Source organism: Rhipicephalus sanguineus, chromosome 2 (assembly GCF_013339695.2).
Source record: "Rhipicephalus sanguineus isolate Rsan-2018 chromosome 2, BIME_Rsan_1.4, whole genome shotgun sequence".
Classification (NCBI taxonomy): Eukaryota; Metazoa; Arthropoda; class Arachnida; order Ixodida; family Ixodidae; genus Rhipicephalus; species Rhipicephalus sanguineus.
Window position 1 is genome coordinate 214548117 of NC_051177.1, and position 18665 is coordinate 214566781.

Here is an 18665-nt window from a genome sequence, read left to right on the forward strand (position 1 = left end):
TGATGTACGTCTTAAGTAACCTAACTTTTTTAATGCTTTAGATGTAATGTAATCTATGTGATGCGACCATTGCATGTTGTATGTGAACATAACTCCAAGGTATTTGTATGTCTGTGCTCGGGGAACTGCGATGTTGTTGAAGGAGTATGCATATTGTGATGGAGAATGGCTGTTCGTGAAAGACAAAACTACTGTTTTTTGGAAGTTTATCTCCATCTGCCAATCCGAGCACCAAGAACAAAACTGCGAGAAAGAATCTTGAAGTATGGCATGATCATTAGGAGAAGTAATTACCTGGTAAAGTACACAGTCGTCGGCCTACAGGCGAACTTGGGACCTAATATTGCTGGGAAGGTCATTTATAAAAATCAGAAATAATAGGGGACCGAGAACGGAGCCCTGTGGGACACCAGATGTAACTTCTACTGCTGCCGAGGACTTGGAATTGAATGAGACGAATTGAGAGCGCGAGTTTAGAAAGCTTGCTAACCAGTCAATTAATTGCGGATTATTTAAAAGTACCTCTTGTTTACCTATAAGATTGCTGTGTATAACGGAGTCGAAAGCCTTCGAGAAATCTATAAATAATGCATCAATTTGATTACCAATATCTAGGTTACTAATAATATCATGTGAAAATTCCACCAGTTGCGTTATTGTGCTGAAGCCGCGACGAAATCCATGTTGTGTGCAGGACAGAAGATTATTCGATTCAAGAAACTCAGTTATGTGTTTATGAATGATGTGTTCGAGCAGCTTTCCAGAATTGGAAGTAAGTGATATGGGTCTATAGTTGGAGAGGAGTTGTCTGTTTCCTGATTTATGCAGAGGCAGGACCTTGGCTAACTTCCAGGACTCGGGGACTGTACTTGAAGACAAAGATTTGTTAAAAATGATGGTCAAATAACGTGAACACCACAGAGCGTATCGCACCAGAAAGCTATTCGGAATATTATCGGGGCCAGTGCACTTCTTCGTATCTAACTTGAGAATCAAGTTTAGGATACCATCTGTGCTAATTACCAGATCGTCGACGGACAGCTCTGGATTAGAACTTCTAAGCGAAGGGAGAGCATTATTGTCGTGCGTGAACACTGACTGAAAATAGATATTGAACGCATTAGCTACCTTAATAGGGTCTGAAACTGCCGTGCCATCTAATATAAAGGAAACTGTATCGGTTCTAGCGGGGTTAATAGAAGACCAGAATTTGCGTGGGTTAGATTCTGCGGGACGTTCGCCGCCTGCAGTAGCTGTACGCCGATTGGATGAGGGTAGCTGACTGGCATGCGCAATTCTTGTGAAGAGTGAAAGTTCGGGAGCTTTAACCTTGTAAGAAGAAGATTTTTTGCTACTATTTCACCGCCAGTTATCTTGCCAGTCCTCGGAGGAGCTGTCGTATAATGATAGGCATAGCAAAACCGCAGCCTTACGTCAAAATATTGCTTTAAACCGAACTTAAATCCACGGACATCTTAAGCTTGCCGCGCAGTGTTGCAGGACTAGTCCTTGAAGAACAGCGCTCGCATTGCATTCCAGGTTGCATTGCCAGTATCAAGAGATCTAATAAGCAATTCGGCACTCCTGATCCTATCCGGCCTTTGGTTTATTATTTATTGGGTGGAAAAGAAACTCAGGCTTGTAATTTCAGATAAGGAAGAATATTTCGTAAATATGCCACACAGCATGTTCTCAGAAAAAGCGTTAACAGCCATAAAAAGAATTTTAAGACGGTAATACTTAAACCATTGGTAATACGGCAATGTGCTGTCGACCATTTGTTAAGATATAATGTTGAGAGGATGGCTTGTAATGTCAAAAAGCCTTAATCTCTCACCTTAGAACTATATTTTATGTCAGCGAAAACGCATAAGAACGAGATTCCTTTTAGAGCAATTGTATCAGAAAAAGTCACCTGGCAATTCGCTGTTTCCAGTTACTTGCAGAACTGGTTAACCGCGCTGAGATTCCCACATCATTTCCGCGTGCGTCATTCTCAGGCGCTAGTTCAGTTCCTCTAAGAGGAGAATGCCGATGGTTGTGAAACTTTTAGTATGGATATTAAAGACCGTATTACTCCTTGCCGCGTTAAGGGCTGTTAAAATGTGTTAGAGAGTGTTAATGAACAAGTACAGGGAACGATTTTCACTGATAAGTGTGCTGTTTGTACGGGGCCTTTTCATGAAATTCTTCCCACGAGTTTAACGTCGACGCTGGTAGGTTGGAAGGAAGACGTTTATGTGGACAATTCAGGCATTTGCAATGGTTCTAAGGTTGCTCCTATCCAGTTATTTATACCTTAGGAAGATTGACACACATTAAGACGACTCCTTAGGTGATTTATTACGAAGGTTTTGTGTTACGTGGACAATTACCTGATTTTTTTGGTGGTGATGAATTTGCATCCGCGGTTACCTTAGTGATCGAAGAAATTGACCTAAATGGAGAAGGGCTGAACTTTACTAAAGAGTTGCTTTAGAGAATAGGATTTGCAGACATTTTCTTAACGTTTGATAAAACCACGTATGCTGGCAGTATTCTTCTTGTTCTTCTAACAGCACTCTAAGATTCTAACACTCTAAGATCGTAAAAAAAACGGTATAGCCATGCCTTGCCTTAAAGGAGTGGTGACAGAAAAATTCGGACACAATTTGACTGTTGAATCACACTAATGGGTGCATATAGGTGCCATCTGTACAATATCAGCCACAAATACAGCTTAAAAGGTATTTTAATTGAGTTTTGAAGTTCGTGAAAGTGCCGGATCGGAAATAGAAGCAAAAGACGATGAGGTCACCGAGTGGATACCACGTACGTCACGAGTTCTGGCCGGGTTACCGGAGGCGTGTGCGAGACCGATAAAGCTGGTAGCGACACCTGATGATGCGTAGCCTAACCAGAGACCTACAATATAACATCGCAGCGACTTACCCGCTTACTGATTCTATGTAAAGCATCTGCAGTGAGATAATTAGCAACTCACAATATTCTCATTGCTTTTTTTCCCGACAAGAACTACAACACGACGGAAAAAATCGAAAAAAAATTATTGTAGTTGGACAAAACGCCACAAGATGTCGCTACGGGCTCCGCAGTTGTAAGCAGTTGCTGCTGCTGCTGCAGCCGTCAACAGCTCCGGTAACCAGGTACCCGCAAACGATAGGAAGTCTACAGACGAACTAAAGCTCTATGCTGGGTTCATATTGCGTAGTGGACAGATAACTGCTTCGACCCTCCGACGTGCGTACGTGGGATTGGCATGCCTTGAGAACGCGGCGTTGCCTGATATAAATACGAGTCAGTAAAGCGTACATCACGTCATTTGCATGTTACGCATAAACACTGTTACAGAGTGCCAATGTTGTGACTTCAATGCTTCCTTCGTCACTTCTCATCCTGCTACTTTACGAATGATCGGAGCAAAAATGTTTCAGCACGTCTAATGCTGCGGCTACTCCAAGCCTGGCGGAAAACGTCGCCTCAGTTGGACAACGACTACAAGAACAAAATCGCAGGTACCGGCGAGATTCGCAAAGTGAATTTACACTCCTGCCAGCTCTTTCGTCCATCGCCGCACTAGAAAAGCAACGTAGTTTGACAATCGAGGAAGCAAGCACTCGCAACGCACAACACCTGCTCAACACAGCAAACGAAACAGCAGCACTGACAACATAGCAGAAGCTGGCCCGTGACGTCACTGGTTCTTGCGGTCTTGTTTACCAAGTAGACCATCTACGTCACGGGGCACCGAGTGCTCTTCGAAATCGAAACTGCCTCCGGTCGTAACATACGAGCATATAATTAAACATTCGTCTCGCGCTGGGGCAAATGAGTTTCGTTGCCGCTATTATCGAGTCAGTAGCCATTGATTAAGAGCAAAAAACAGAGGTTCACAAATTTTCTGTCACCACTCCTTTAAGTGTTCACTCAACAAGTCGTCTGAGCACAAAATCAGTGGCAGCTTTAACGCACAGGTTACGCATCTTTTAGATGTAGGTTATCCTCGTGTTGAAGTGGCTAGTGTGGCTGAACGTTTGAAGAAGTCCGTTTTGTTTACTCCGAGCATGGTTTCCGAAAGCAATGGTAATGGGCGTGTCGTAAGTACTCGTTATAATCATTGACCGCCGAGGATGGATGTCCACCTCCGCTGCTCAGTGGTTGAGCATCGGACGCATCGTTCGAAGGTCGCAGGTTTGGTCCCTGCCGGCGGCAAGTTGTCTTTTCGTCTACTTTACTTTCTTCACATTTATATCCTAATTATTACAAATAACATCCCCTATACTTTCTTTTGCATTATTGTCTGTTAGTTCTCAATAATATTGCATCTAACTAAGAAAACGAGCCCTTGAAAGCCTTCTTTCCTCATTGTGTAGCTCACATGATAAATACAGTGGAAGGGAGATACGGTGCTAACGCTTTTACGGCTGCCAGTAAGCTAGGTAAGATATGCTCCCTCGTGAAGAGAAATGAGCGGGTGACAGACAAAGTGGACGGACATTTGTGTCCTAAAACAAACCACCAAATTCACTGATTGCTGTACAGGTTGTCTTATATAGGTTCCTTTTAGCTGCAGCCGCTTCTTAGAACGTAGGACATACGGGTCGACGTCTTAACCAGTGACTGATTAAACCTAAGAGATCGCTAATCGGAGGCTCATCATCTAATCTATCTTTAATTTGTAGAGAGTGTAAACGCACGCCGAAGTTGGATGAATGCGCAGTTTTATAAAGGCACTGGAAGAAATAAACGCGCCTAATGGTTGAAGCCTGGCGTATCGATTGTAGTGGTAGCGCATGTGTGAGGTTCTTCAGAAACCATAGCACAAAAAAGAACACGGGACAAGAAAGAGACCAGGACAAGCACTCACTACCAACTGAGGTTTTATTGCAGAAACAGAGCATATACAGGGTGTCCCAGCTATCAGGCAGCACGATTTACAAAAAAAAGGAATGGCGTTACGCGAAGCGAACCTGCTTCATATTGTTCCTAGTACACTGGAGTAGCCACTGCTATTTTTTCGTTAATGAGGTTTAATTATTTGTCATGACTATAGTTGTAACTCGACAAGTACTCACCTAATTGTCAAATGTCAATTAGGCGTATGTAGGCATGTTCAATGGACATATAACTGCGCAATTTTTAACAACGTACTAATTACGTGCTCATTTTTTGCGGCTAGTAAAGAAAGCCCGCGAAATATGAAAAATCAGTGTTTGATGTGCGTATCTATATTCTGGCTCATGTTCTGTACAGGGGAATCGTTGATTTGTGTTGGCAGCATGCAGTATCATTAATAAAGTTGTTCCGTGAAGCCTCGGCCTCTCACTGCGGATACAACAAAAATGGTGGCGAGGGTGCGACCGGACAACAACTGAAGATGGCAACGGTTTTCAGCAAGCTACCGGAATTCGGTTCCGGTAGTGGAAGCAGAATTTAGTTCGACATATACACACAGGCCTGTCTATGACGCAGCCAAAAAAAGACAGGGATTCTGAAGAAAATAAGAAGAAATGCGTCTCGATACCCTATGCGCACAAAATAGCACACAATCTAAAGAAGGTTGGCAGCAGGTACGGCTGAAATGTCCTGTTTTCTGCGCCAGAAAAACTCCGGAAGATATGTGCCAAGCTGGATCGTAAATTGTCGACAAAAAAGGATCGTTTTCAGTGCAACATTAAACATGCTTCTCCGTTTGTATATTGTAGGACTGCAGTTTATTGTTGGCCTATGTCATGTGGAAAGGTGTACATCGGTCAGGCTGGCCGTTGCACAAGCACAAGGACGTCTGAACACAAGAGATCACTAACTAATATTCCATATTCTCACATTAGACGGTATTGCTTTGAATGTGGTTGCAAGCCGCTGTTCTCTGAAACTGAAATACTTTCCAATTACAAGGATCAGCTGACCAGGGAAGCGATCGAGGCCTTCCATATCACAAAAAGAATAGATAATTGCATCAGCCAAGCATCCGTAGTTCTAACGATCGCGAAGTGTCTTTTTTTGGAAAATCACCGAAAACCGTTGTAACTTGAAAGTCATCGTCGAACGTGGTACGCCTGCATGTATGTATATTAACTATGTTGCGAGTGCAGCCGTCGTTCTGTCTTTCTTCGTTCCTTGTCGTGCCTTGTCTAAGTGCGCTGCTTCCCACGTAAACATAATCAAACCTCATTAACGAAAAAAAATAGCAGTGGCTACTCCAATGTGCTAGGAAAAATATGCAGTAGGTTTGCTTCGCCTAACGCAATTCCTCTTTTTTTAAATCGTGCTGCGCGATAGCTGGGACACCCCTGTATAAGCACCCCATGTATTCTTTCCGCAGGATTTGCCCTATGCTGTGTCCACGTATGTTAACTGCTTCAGCTACCACAAGAGTGAAGTCAAGTGTACGGAGGTTAGTCGTCGAGATGGAGATGTGCCACTAGGCGTCAACGTAGGAGCGTCTACGTCCAACGGTGCTATATCTACCAAACACCAAGAGACATTTTAGAAGCTCTCATGCATCAGTGCACAATAAGCAGTCAACTACTCCTGTCAAGACAAGGTTCCCTTTCATGTTTAGGGCATTTTCCGCGGCTGGTATGTTCAATCAAAACTAGATGGCGCCACCGCACCGAGGCCTTCCCCGTGCCTTGGCCTTTGGCACCGCTGCTCCATATGTCTCCATCCACGCCTCGTAGTCTTGTCGGTGTCCCCATAGCGGCTGCGCACTCGCGTTGGGCAAATAAAAGCGAGCAGACGGCCGCGCCGGAAAAAAATCAACATGGCGACATTTGTGGACGCGGTTTCCTTCCGCCTCAAATTGATAACGCCGTCATCGAGCGCTGTGTAACCCGTAGGTTCGAAACCTATGCTTTTGTTTGCTCTATATTTGCGCCCTGAAGCTTCGAGAGCAATGTATTCGTCTGTGTTTTCCTGTGTTCCCAAGATTCATTCTGAAGTACTCGGAGACAACGCTTAGCAGGCGTGCACAAATAAACACAGCTCATCTCAATGCTAAAGACAGACCCGGTGTTTGGTCCGCAGCGTCAGATGACACAAAACGATGCCCGATTTCGCCATTTATTCATTGCTGTCGGGAGAATGGGCAAATAGCAAGCGCGGGTTCGGTTGGAAGCGGGTGGTCGCGTCTGCATAGGCGCTGCAATGTTGGCTTGTAACGCAAGCTATTGGCGGTTGCTAATACAACAGTTAAAGGCATACGCAATAAATGAGAATAAATGCCAAGTAGAATTAACATATCACGTACTGCTGTGGCGTAGCACGCACCACACAAACGCAAATGTTTCAACGTTGCCAACTTTTAGGCGATTTTTTGTAGAACTATAGTTTGATGCGCTTTCTGCGGCTATCAGGTTTGTGGTACGGCCAGGGCCGCTTCGCTGGGTCAGTGCGTCGGCTAAGGGAAGGCCAGTTAAAGGACATGTTTCGCAAAGTTAAATGACATGCTTCACAATGGATGAAAAATGAAAATGAAGCAATGACCTGCTTCTCATAAGGGCCTTTCTTTGGTGCCTGCATTTCCTGTTAGAAAGTTGGGAAGTAATCAGTCCTTGGATTGCAACAGCAAGGGCCTTCGCCCGCCATTATCATCCAAGAACTGCCTGACCATAGCTGAGTAAACGCATGGGGCAGGCTTTGCGCACCCTTCATAGATGATTAGGGGGCGGCCGCCTCCCCTGGACCCCTCGTGCGCTCCCCTATGGTAACTCCGGTGTCCCCGTCAGCGCCCGACATAGCATCATAAATACAGTGAAGGTCGTACTGTCGTTATCCCAGTAGCCTGGAATCTTGGTTTGCCGCGCCTTGGTTTTGCGATGAAGAGCTTGCATCTTGCTGGAGATAACTTGTGTCGCCCTGTGTGATGAAGAAGTTCTTGTAAGTCTTTCAGCGACTGCGAGGCGCTCTATGCTGCGTCTGCGTGCTACTTGAGTCGGAAAAAATATTTTGTCACGTGCGCGTCTTTATACCGCTTGCACTTACACACATTCATATGTGATATGGCCGAAGGTGCCACGTCGTTGACAGAAGGGCGTTGCCCAAGTCGCCTCAAAGTGGCGTTCCTTGCTCCAGCGTGCGCGCACGCTGCGCATGCCGCAATACTCGAGTGTCACACCATGACATTAAACCGAGATGTTAGGGCGCACTTGTTCATCTAGCTTCGCACAATCCTGGTGGCGGCGTACCTTTACTGGTGTCCTTGTAGGGTGAGGAAGGTGACTCTCTTCACTTTTCCGTATGCTTGGATAGCGCAAATCCCTGTGTCATCCAGCACGTAAGGCGGGAAGCGAAACATGCTCATTTGCGCGCTTGGCACTCAGAGTGCTCCTACTTCTACCTGTGACCTCGTAATTTGAAAGCTTGGTTCACATCAGCTTGGTTGACTGCTCGAACTGATGACCTGGCCGCAACTAGAAACTTCAAAACTCCAAGGTGTTGCGCGAACGGCACCCCTTCACTGACCGCGACGTCGTCAAGGCCATCAACGATCCCTTCGACGGACGCCGCCCATCAGGGACGGTGGACTACAAAAAGTGCGCTTTCGAGATGAGCGCTGCAGGCCCTGGCGCCATGCTCGCAGGCTCATGGAAGCGCCGATGATGATGGAATCAGACCTCAGGGCAGCTGTCTGGCAGGATCACGGGTGGACGCCTGGAAGCGACGCCGCTGGAACGCTGGTGCACTTGTCGACAAAAGGTAAGAGGGAAACGATCGCTCAAGCTGGGACGCTAGTAGCAAAACTCCGGGCAGTCAGCGCAACAGATTCAAAAGGTGTGGTATTTGATAGTCAATCCGTCGTACAGGGCGGATTACATAACCTAGGTAGGGTCCAAACATATTACAAAATATGTTGCTTCACAGTTCTTCTTAGTGTTAGTTCGCATTGAATCTTTAACTTATACACTGACAGCTTATTTACCTTTACAATAGCGACGTTCCAATGACAGATAGGGCACTATACGTTGTGTTGCTATCTGTAATGCGGTTCGTGAAAGACATCGCCCTTGAACGAGCGATAGTGATGTCACCGTGTTAGTGGACGTGCGCGAGTGTCCGATGTGAGTATATATATTCTGGCTCATGTTCTGTACTGGGGAATCGTTGCTTTGCGCCGGCAGCATGCAGTACCAATAATAAAGTTATTCCGTGAAGCCTTGGCCTCTCACTGCGGATACAACCAAAATGGTGGCGAGGGTGGGACTGGAAAACAACTGAAGATGGCAACGGTTTTCAGAAGCTACCGGAATTCGCTTCGGGTAGTGGAAGCTTTGACGTATTCGTCGAAAGATTCGTACTCTACACGCTACAGTTAACGAGGTTGCCGGGGCCAAGAAACTGCTTCTGTTCCTGAGCGCCATCGGAGAAGAAGCGTATGTGACGCTCTGGAGTCTGCTACTACCCATGACACCAAGCACGTCGTCGTACCAGGAAGTCGTGTAGGCGCTGAAGAAGCACTATTCTCCAAGGTGGTCAGTGGGGAGTGAAAGATACTATTACGACCAAGGGAAGCAAGCCCCTCAAGAAAGTGTCGCGGAATTTGTGGTAGAGCTGAAGAAACTGGCATCGTTATCTGATTTCGGCGCTTTCTGGAATAAGTTATTCGAGACCACCTGATAGCAGGCCTGCACTCCGAAGCCATACGTTGCCGGTTACTGGCCATAAGTGGCAGCGAGCTCACCTGGGACCACGTTCTCAACACCGCTACCGCCATGGAGATGGCAGCGAAAAACGCAGTTGAACTGGTTGAGGAAAACACCGATGAACAGTCGTCCAGCACCAGTGACATACACTGGCAGAGCCAATCAGGAGCGTCGCGCCGGAGTTCACAAAGTGTGGCATGCAGCGGCCAGGGCCCCGGCAACACGACAAAGATTTCCGTGAAACGAACTAAGACTGTTTCTCATCGATGCGATGAGCAACGCGCACCTGTAATCGAAGTATACTGCGCGGTGAACAACACGGGCAACAAGAAGACGGGGACAAGCGTGTTGTCCGTGTTGTTAACCGCGCAGTATATTTCGATCACGAATCACCAGCTGGTCAGTCTTCCACTTTGCTTAGTTATGCACCTGTAAGTGGTCCTTTACTGAACAGCACGTGTTATAAATGTCAAAAGAAGAGCCATGTCGCGAAAATGTGTAAAAGCAGAGTTGTACATCAGCTAGAAGAGCAGGAACTGTCGGACACTGAATTACTGGCGCTGTGTCACACCGATAACAGTACGGGCACGCGTGCGATTGCAATAAAAGCAAGACTAAGGGGGAAAGAGGTACCTATGGAACTAGACACGGGAGCGGCAGTTTCTGTTATGTCCGAAACAGAGTGCGCTAAGTATTTTCCAAGTGCAAATTTCAGGAAAGCCGATGCCAAACTTGTTCCATATTGCCACGTGGTCGTGACGTCGACGAAGGAAGCAGCCGGCGTGTCCAAGCTGAAACTTTTTTTTGGCCGAATTTGTGGCCGAGAAAAGGAAAGTCAAACTACAGCCATACCACTGCACACTGATAGCGTCGCACAGAGCGTCGGGCGTCGGAAATCTGATCATTGCTGGGACGCGCAGTCTTTTATACATCATGCATCGAACTTTTCAGCATTATCACTGGGGGTTGCACAAGCTCTGGAATAAGCTTGACTATTCGAGTCATGTGCGCAATCTTGACAAAAAGATCTACTACAATCTGGAATCTTTCCACACATTCTGGCGCGGCCCGCGCAGGAACGTCGTCACACGTGCAACGGAGCAGTTACACAAACATAGCAAAAGAAGCGCGCGTGGCAATATAATGGCACACTGGCTGATACCAAAGGTGTGATTGACGTTGAAGTGCAATACTACGAGCAGTGCTTTCATTTGCCGCTAGTAATTGCTAAAGACACTAAAGTTGCGAAAATGCCTACGTTGTTTGGGTGTAACTGGTTCAGTAATATCAAAATCCGATGGCATGAAGTAAGGCAAGTGAAGGCACTGACAAAAAAAGTGTCCTTGAGTGGTAAATACCGCGAAGTGTTTGAGCCTGGTTATGGAGCGACAAGAGCATTCAAGGCGAGCATTGTTGTTAAAGATATCGCCTCACCTGTATTCTGTAAGGCGCGATCAGTGCCGTATGCGCTACGCGAACACGTCGAGCAGGAATTGGCAAACTTTGAAAAATCTGGAGTCATTTACCGGGTGCTGCACAGTGCATGGGCGACACTTCTGGTAATCGTGCCCAAGAAATATGGCAAGGAGCATCGGCTATGTAGTGATGTGGTGGAGCAGTACCCGCTCTCTCTGCCGGAGGATATTTTTGCAACTTTACACGGCGGAGCCGTCTTTTCATTACTTGAGTTGTCCAAGGCCTACTTACAGTTCGAATTGGACGATCGAGAACAGGAACTGTTCACACTGTCAATACCCGCTTGGGCCTGTTGAGGTTCCGACGCTTGCCATACGGCGTAGCCTGCGCGCCGGCGGTGTTTCAGGCCATGATGGATCAGATCCTACACGGCCTCTCAGGAACTGCCTGTTACTTAGATGACGTTGTCATGGCAGCCGAAGGTAGAAAGCAGTGCTATGACAGGTCGGACCAGGCGCTCATACGCCTAAGAGAACACGGCATACGATTCAACACTGACAAGTGTAAGTTCTCCCAAGAACGAATCAGATACCTGGGTCATGAAGTTGCCCAGAATGGCTTGCATGCTACTGTGGATAAAGTAGCCGCCAGCAGGCGCCAAACCCGGGCAATGTGACTCAGCTCAAAGCCTTTTCGGGCTTGATTAATTTCTACTCGAATTTTTTTTCCTAATCTTGCTACTGTTTTAGAGCCCCTGCATAGCTAGTTGCGCACAGAAGCAGCATGGAATAGGTCACGTCAATGTGATGATGTATTTAGGACCTGTGAGGACATGTTTACCAACGAGAATGTGCTTGAGTTGTATGATGTCAAAAAAGAAACGCAGCTAACATGCGACGCGTCCGAGTACGGTCAAGGTGCGGTTTTGTCGCATGTTGCGGGTGGAACATATAAGCCAATAGCATTTGCATCGCGATCACTATCACATGCGCAGCGCAATTACAGCCAAAGATAAAACGAATATTTGGGCATTGTGTTTGGTATGAAGCGATTTCAAAACTACTTGTACGGTCGAACTTTTGAGGTTCTTACGGACCATCAACCTCTGACCGAGCTCTTCGACCCGAAAAGGGAAGCAAGCGCTATAGTCACAGCTAGGGTACACAGATGGTTTGCTTTTCTAGCTAACTACAGCTACAGGATTGCGCATAAGCCGGGCGCTGCAATCAGTAACGCAGATGCCTTATCTAGACTGCCCTTGCCTGATATCTGTGAGCAAAGTGAAGTAATATTTATTTCGCCGCTCTGGACGAACATCCTCTGACAACAAATGATATAGAGCGTGAAACAACGCGCGACAAGCTACTACTAACAGTAGTGCGCGACATGTTTGGCACCGCTCGCCGAAATCTGTCGCTCAAGAATAACAACCATTCTGAGTGCGACGCTTCTAGCTCTCTGTTGAAGCTGGCTCTGTGGTTTGGACGAACAGGGCAGTCATTCCAAAGTGCTTGCAGAGAGTTTTCGTGAATCTGCTGCACGAACAGCACATCGGAATTACATAGATGAAAATAGTTTCAAGGTCAATGGTTTGGTGGCCACGAATTGATGATGCGCTGGAGGAAACTGCAAAAATGCAGCATGTGTCAAGGTGTACAAAACACAGCAGAGCTAGCGCCTTTGACTCCGTGGAAATTGTGCGAACACGGATGTGAAATGGTGGACCTTGCATACGCCGGGAAAGAGGGTAGAATGTTCCTGTTAGCAGTTGATGCTCACAGAAGGTGGTTAGAAGTTAAAGTATGTCGCACGACGACTGCCACTATGACAGTTGCAGTGGTTAGGTCTCTGTTCGCTGCACATGGTCTTCCTTTAGAAGGGGTAACAGATAACGAGCCGCAATTTCGGGCCAAAGAATTCCGAAGCTTTCTAAAAGCGCAAGTTGAAAGGCACACATTCACCCCCACTCCCCTCGTATCACCCGAAGTCCCACGGGACGGTGGAGCGGGTGGCACAAACTACAAAGACAGCCCTGCTTAAACAGCTGTTGGAGGGCAGAGAAAAAGACAGTCTTATAGAACACTGCAGCACAGAATAGAGAGCTTTCTATTGTGCTATTTCACAACGCCGCATGCAATTATCGGAAGGACACCAGCTGAACACTTTTTGGGAAGGCAGTCGCGGACCAGGTTGTCTTTGGTGCGGCTGCACCTGACAAGGGTTATGACCGAGAAAGTAGAAAAGGTGAAACAGTCAGCCGATAAGCGCAGATCGAAGCCGCGGTATTTTGTTGTGGGTGACCGTGTGTTGCTTCGTTCCGTGCGAAGAGAGTCTGTGAAATGTCTGCCGGGAAAAGTTACGCGAGTGTAGTCCCCAACTACGTATTTGGTCGTTATTGGAAACAAAGTGCATTTTGTACACGCTGATCACTTGCGATATTCTGAGCTCGACGACCGAACACAACGTCGAGATATCTGCCTGCCACACGCCTCCGCGGTCGCCTCTCCTCCGCTGCTTGTCGTTCAATCACACTCTCAGGTTGAACCACGGCCGTCAAACCAAGTGTCAACCGATAACAATAATACAATTTCACTAAGAGGGAGCAACCGGGAAACGCGGCCTCCTTAGCGTTGGAGTTAAGACCGATTTTGATCTACTGGTGAAGGAAGTGTTGTGTTGCTATCTGTCATGCGGCTAGTGAAAGGCATCGCTCTTGAGCGACTGATAGTGACGTCACCATGTTAGGGCGCGTGCGCGAGTGTCCGATGTGAGTATATATATTTGGGCTCATGTTGTGTACTGAGAAATTGTTGACTTGTGCTGCCAATATGCAGTACCGTTACTAAAGTTGTTTCGTGAAGCCTTCGCCTCTCTCTGGATACAACACTATACACTCTACATTTGTTCTATTGAACGCCATCGCAAAGCCTGTGCTCTTTGGAACGCTGGCGGTGGGCGAGTAAACGGCGCGCTGTCAGGTAAAGCGTGGCGCCATCTCTCGCATTCATCAAGAAATGGGGCCACGCACCGTGGGGCTCACCAGTCTGCTGTCACATCGTCGCCGCTAAGGCCAAATACGCTAGGTCAAGCACAAGATTTTTCTCGCACAATGACAGCAAACAATGGCGTTTATATGGCCCAGTGCACGGTGTAGTGTAGCGTATTTGCCGGTGTGCGCCCTTGAGAAAATCAACAGGATTGCGCCTAGTATAACCTTCCACCAACATGCTCTTCCGGTAGAGATTTCATGCTTACATCTACTCTCGATTACGAGAGTGCCATCCATTTTTTGAAAATCAAGTATGTCGCGCTTAATCATCCAGGTTTCGATTTACCGGCATACTTACACATTCTCCGTGCCACTCTTGGAAAACCCGTAGTCTTTCTCGCATTCTTCATCTGAAAAAAGTTAAACAGGAGAGCACTTGTGAGTTCTGAAGTCGCCATGGCAGTACCTTGCAACGAAGAGTTTCTTAATGCTACCTACCTCGATACTACTCCAATCGTACAGACATTATATTCGCCGACAAAAACAGTAGATACTAAGTGCACGCTATGAGGTTTGATACTGATTTAGTCTGCGAGATCTACGAGCCACACATGGATAACAAGGCACGCCTCGAAAGAGATTTTCTCTTCTAATAAAAGCTACGAGTTGAGCCCTCGCCTCCCACTTCCTTTGGTACCGGTCCTCCTGCGTCACTTGCAGCACATTCACTGACAAAGAAGCATAGCTGTAATATACACATTGCATCACAGCATTTTAGTTTGACGCTTTTACGCTCCGCTCAGCAGCTAAGCGGAGCGGGGGCGCGAGTGGGCATGCGTCCTCCGCTTAGCCGTAAGCGGGCTAGTGGAGCGAGGCCCACGCTCCGCTTTAAGGAGCCTAGCGGAGCGCGGACCGTCGCTGCCGTTCCCGCTAGCGAGGGGCGTCGATGTGCGCGCCCTCCCTGACGCGTGCGTCGACTTCCCGCATATTATAAGATGGCTGCCTCCAGTGCTCAACGTGCTTCCCACGTGCACGGCCGCTTCACGTTCGTCTGCGCAGCGGAAGCCGCGCAAGCGCTTGAGATTAGACGAACATTTGTGCTTACTTCGAGTCGCCGAATTAACGAAAGTGACGCAAACTAGACAAGACGGCACAGATGACGAAACGATCGCTGCCGTGTTGCCGTCCAAATGGATTGCAGTGGATCTGGAATGCTACAGCGCTGACTGTACGTGACTATCTTGAAGTCGACGCTTTATTTTTTTCCCTGAAATGGGCCGGTAACGCATGCGCACGAGTGAATACTGCGTGAACAAGTGAGTAATACATATTTGTGTTACTTTGTAAAAGTGACGAAACTGTTTTTCATTTTTAACGAGGCTGAATTTCGCCTGAGGGCGTTGCAACTGCGTAAGATCCGCTCGGCAGCGGAGAACGGATAACTAAAACCAAAAAGTCGACCGCCGCTCCGCTACAGCTAAGCGGGCCAACTCGGAGCGGAACGGACCGTCAAAACGTCAAACTAAATTGTTCTATTCAACAATCAAGTCATAGTGTAGCAGAGGGTTGGACGCTTACCTTCACCGTATTCTCTCTGATGCGGGTCGCTTTTAAATCGCACCCATAAGTACATGGGGAAAAATGTGAAAGCACAAAGAATGACCTGAAAATAACGGAAATGAAGACGTCAGAGTTTATGGATAGTGGTGTAAACATGACTGCATTCGTGGCCTGGTGCATTTACTTTAGAATGCAAGTAAGGTTTCTTGAATAGGTTCTTTCTCGCTTGACCGTAGAAAAAGATTGTTGTGCTATTAATGCACTTTCCAAAGAAAAAAATTCAAACAGCTTCACAGACTTAACGTCGCCAAACTGGCTAAACAGCTGAGCTGCTGGCGTCATCTTGATATTGCATGGCTTAATTTTGCTCTATAATAGTTTTGACATCATCTGCCTAAACGAAAGCACGGTATTCCTGTCCAATGTCGCGAAACAATTCTTGAAACACATGTAACCTGCAGCTGCTCTGCATTGTGATTGAGGCACGCACAGTTGATGAAGAAGCCATCTGAACATATTGCGTAAGCGGTATCCTTGAAAAGACTGATTATTCTAGATAGAACACAGAGTGTTTGCACTTCTTTCGTCTGCCTGTCCTATCTATCTATCTATCTACCTTCCGGAGAGCTCACGACTTTGGCTATCGCCCAACATTCTAGTTATAGACAGCTTTTATTACGATAGCAATTATATGCATACTCTCGGTTGATTTTTGCCGTCGCCGTCATGCCCCGTATATGTATATGTATCTTTACATATAATAAAGGCACAAAGAAAAATAAAGCAGAAGAAAATATTCCGGAGCACCAAACCAGGGATTCGAACCATCGACCCCTCAGCTCTTCAACCTGCTGCTTAGACAACTAAACCATGCCCCATGCATACGTCGGCGAAATAAAAGCGAGCTATTTATACACACCATTTACCGCTGGTGGTAATCAAATCTCGGAGGAGCTTGAGCGTGTTTTATATCACGCAATGCTCCTAATGTTCTTTCAGTTTGAAAACTACCCTTTAGACGTACAGGACAAAGTGGCCCTTTGGTGTACCCACTCGTGATATGGAAGGAAAAAATAACAAAGAACACTGGGCACACGAAGTACGCATTGCATCAGACGCCCCCGTGTGGTACGGAACGCAGGGGGTAACTCCACGTGGCGCAGTTTAAAGAAAACTAAATATCTAAGAGTATCTTATTCTCCAATAAAGAGTTTGAGAATTGGGGACCCAAGCACTGGGTCACCAAGCTGAGTTGGGTAGGCTGCTCTTGCGCTCGGAGGATCAGCAGAGCTTGAAAACTGGGTCAAACGCAAGCTGCGCTGGCGCAATCGCATGGGGCACCACACGTGGTGAAATTAAAATCATGCGAGACGCAGGCCATACACGTCGTGGCCAGCGCGGCGTCTGCGTAGTCGCGCGGTGACCCAAGACGTCTTGGGGACCCCAGCTAGTTTTTTTTTATTTATTTATTTATTTTATTTATTTAACAATACTGCCAATCTCTTCAGAGATTATAGCAGGGAAGGCACATGAAAAATACTATATGTTTGCACAAGATCATATATGGTTAAAATCACAAAAAAAGTCAATATTACATACAAAATTATGCATTATACATTGCGATAGAAGAACACACAAAAACATTTTTAGTAACAAAAACATGGGCGAGATCATCGCCAAAAACAACTGCAAAAGGATAAGGTATACATTTGTAAACATAGCGTAGGATCAGCGAGTACACATTACTATTGAGAACATTGTTCAAACAATTTTATGAACAACAAAATAATCGAAGAACATGTCACTTAAAATATTACATTCGTATAGGCAGTAGAGAAAAACTATGTATTAGTAACATGACACAGACTCATCGTTAGCGGGTTTACTGATGTTGTAATGTCGTTAGTGCTCTTTGAGAGGCAATCAATTCGCTTTCAATCGCAGTTGTGACAAGTTTATGGATGATTCGGTCGTTAGGGCAGGCTTCAGTGAATTCCAATCTTTAATGGTTAGAGGGAAAAATGAATATTTGAAGCAATTAGTGTTGGAAGAGTATTCGGCCAGAGTATGGGAATGGTTATGACGGGTTGGTCTGCCTTGAAAATAAGATATATACCTTGAAGTATCTATTTTTATTATGTTGTGTAGTAGTTGAAACATTAATTTTAGTCTTGTTAGTTTCGTTCGGTTTTGTAGTGTTAAGATGCCAGCATTATTAAGTAGATGTGTCGGTGAGTCTGTCTGTCTATACTTGTTAAAAATAAACCTTATTGCTTTTCTTTGAACCGCTTCTATTTTATTAATTTGTTGTTGGGTAAACGGGAACCAGACAGGGCTGGCATATTCCAGTACAGATCGGACGAGGGTTGTATATGCTATTAGTTTGGTATTCGGTGGTGCGTGCTTAAGGCGTCTTTTCAGTAAAAATAGTCTTTTAAGGGCTGTGCCAGTAATGTTATCAATGTGAGCATCCCATCTCAAATCGTTTGAAATCGTTATTCCTAAATATTTGTGGTTAGAAACTGTGATTAAGGCACAGTTGTCAATAGTGTAAGAGAAGTTGGACCTGTGTTTTTTGCGGGTTATTGCCAAGGAAACGCATTTACCAACATTGAGGGACATTTGCCATTTTTTGCACCACTTGTGTACATCTTCTAGAGCTCTGTTAAGGATTAGGTGATCGGAAGGAGTATTAATTTCTTGGTAAAGTACGCAGTCGTCTGCAAAGAGCCTGAGTTTTACATTAGTTGAGAGGGGAAGATCATTAATGAATATTGTGAACAATATTGGTGCTAGGACACTGCCCTGTGGCACGCCTGACGAGACTGATGTTGTTCTAGAGGCGGTGTCCTGTAACTGTACAAATTGTGAGCGATTGGTTAAGTAATCCTTAATCCAGTGAACAATTGTACTATCTCCAAGAGTAACTTCTAATTTACTTATTAATTTTGTATGTGAAACCCGGTCGAATGCTTTCGAGAAATCTAAAAAGATTAGATCAATTTGTTTATGGTTATCTAAGACCCGATTTCGGGTCTTGGGCCAACGCAAGCACA

The 18665-nt window shown here is 46.0% G+C and overlaps 1 protein-coding gene across 1 annotated transcript in view; it reads right to left on the minus strand.

The window, feature by feature from the left end:
• The window catches only part of LOC119382222 (transient receptor potential cation channel subfamily M member-like 2), a 307967-nt gene that overhangs the window by 224604 nt on the left and 64698 nt on the right, over window positions 1–18665 (minus strand). Inside the window, exons 10-11 of the mRNA XM_037649936.2 lie at window positions 15628–15712; window positions 14408–14459 (exon numbers count right to left, since the gene is read on the minus strand). Of these exons, the coding sequence (XP_037505864.1) occupies window positions 14408–14459; window positions 15628–15712 (137 nt within the window). The remainder of the gene's footprint in view (window positions 1–14407; window positions 14460–15627; window positions 15713–18665) is intronic.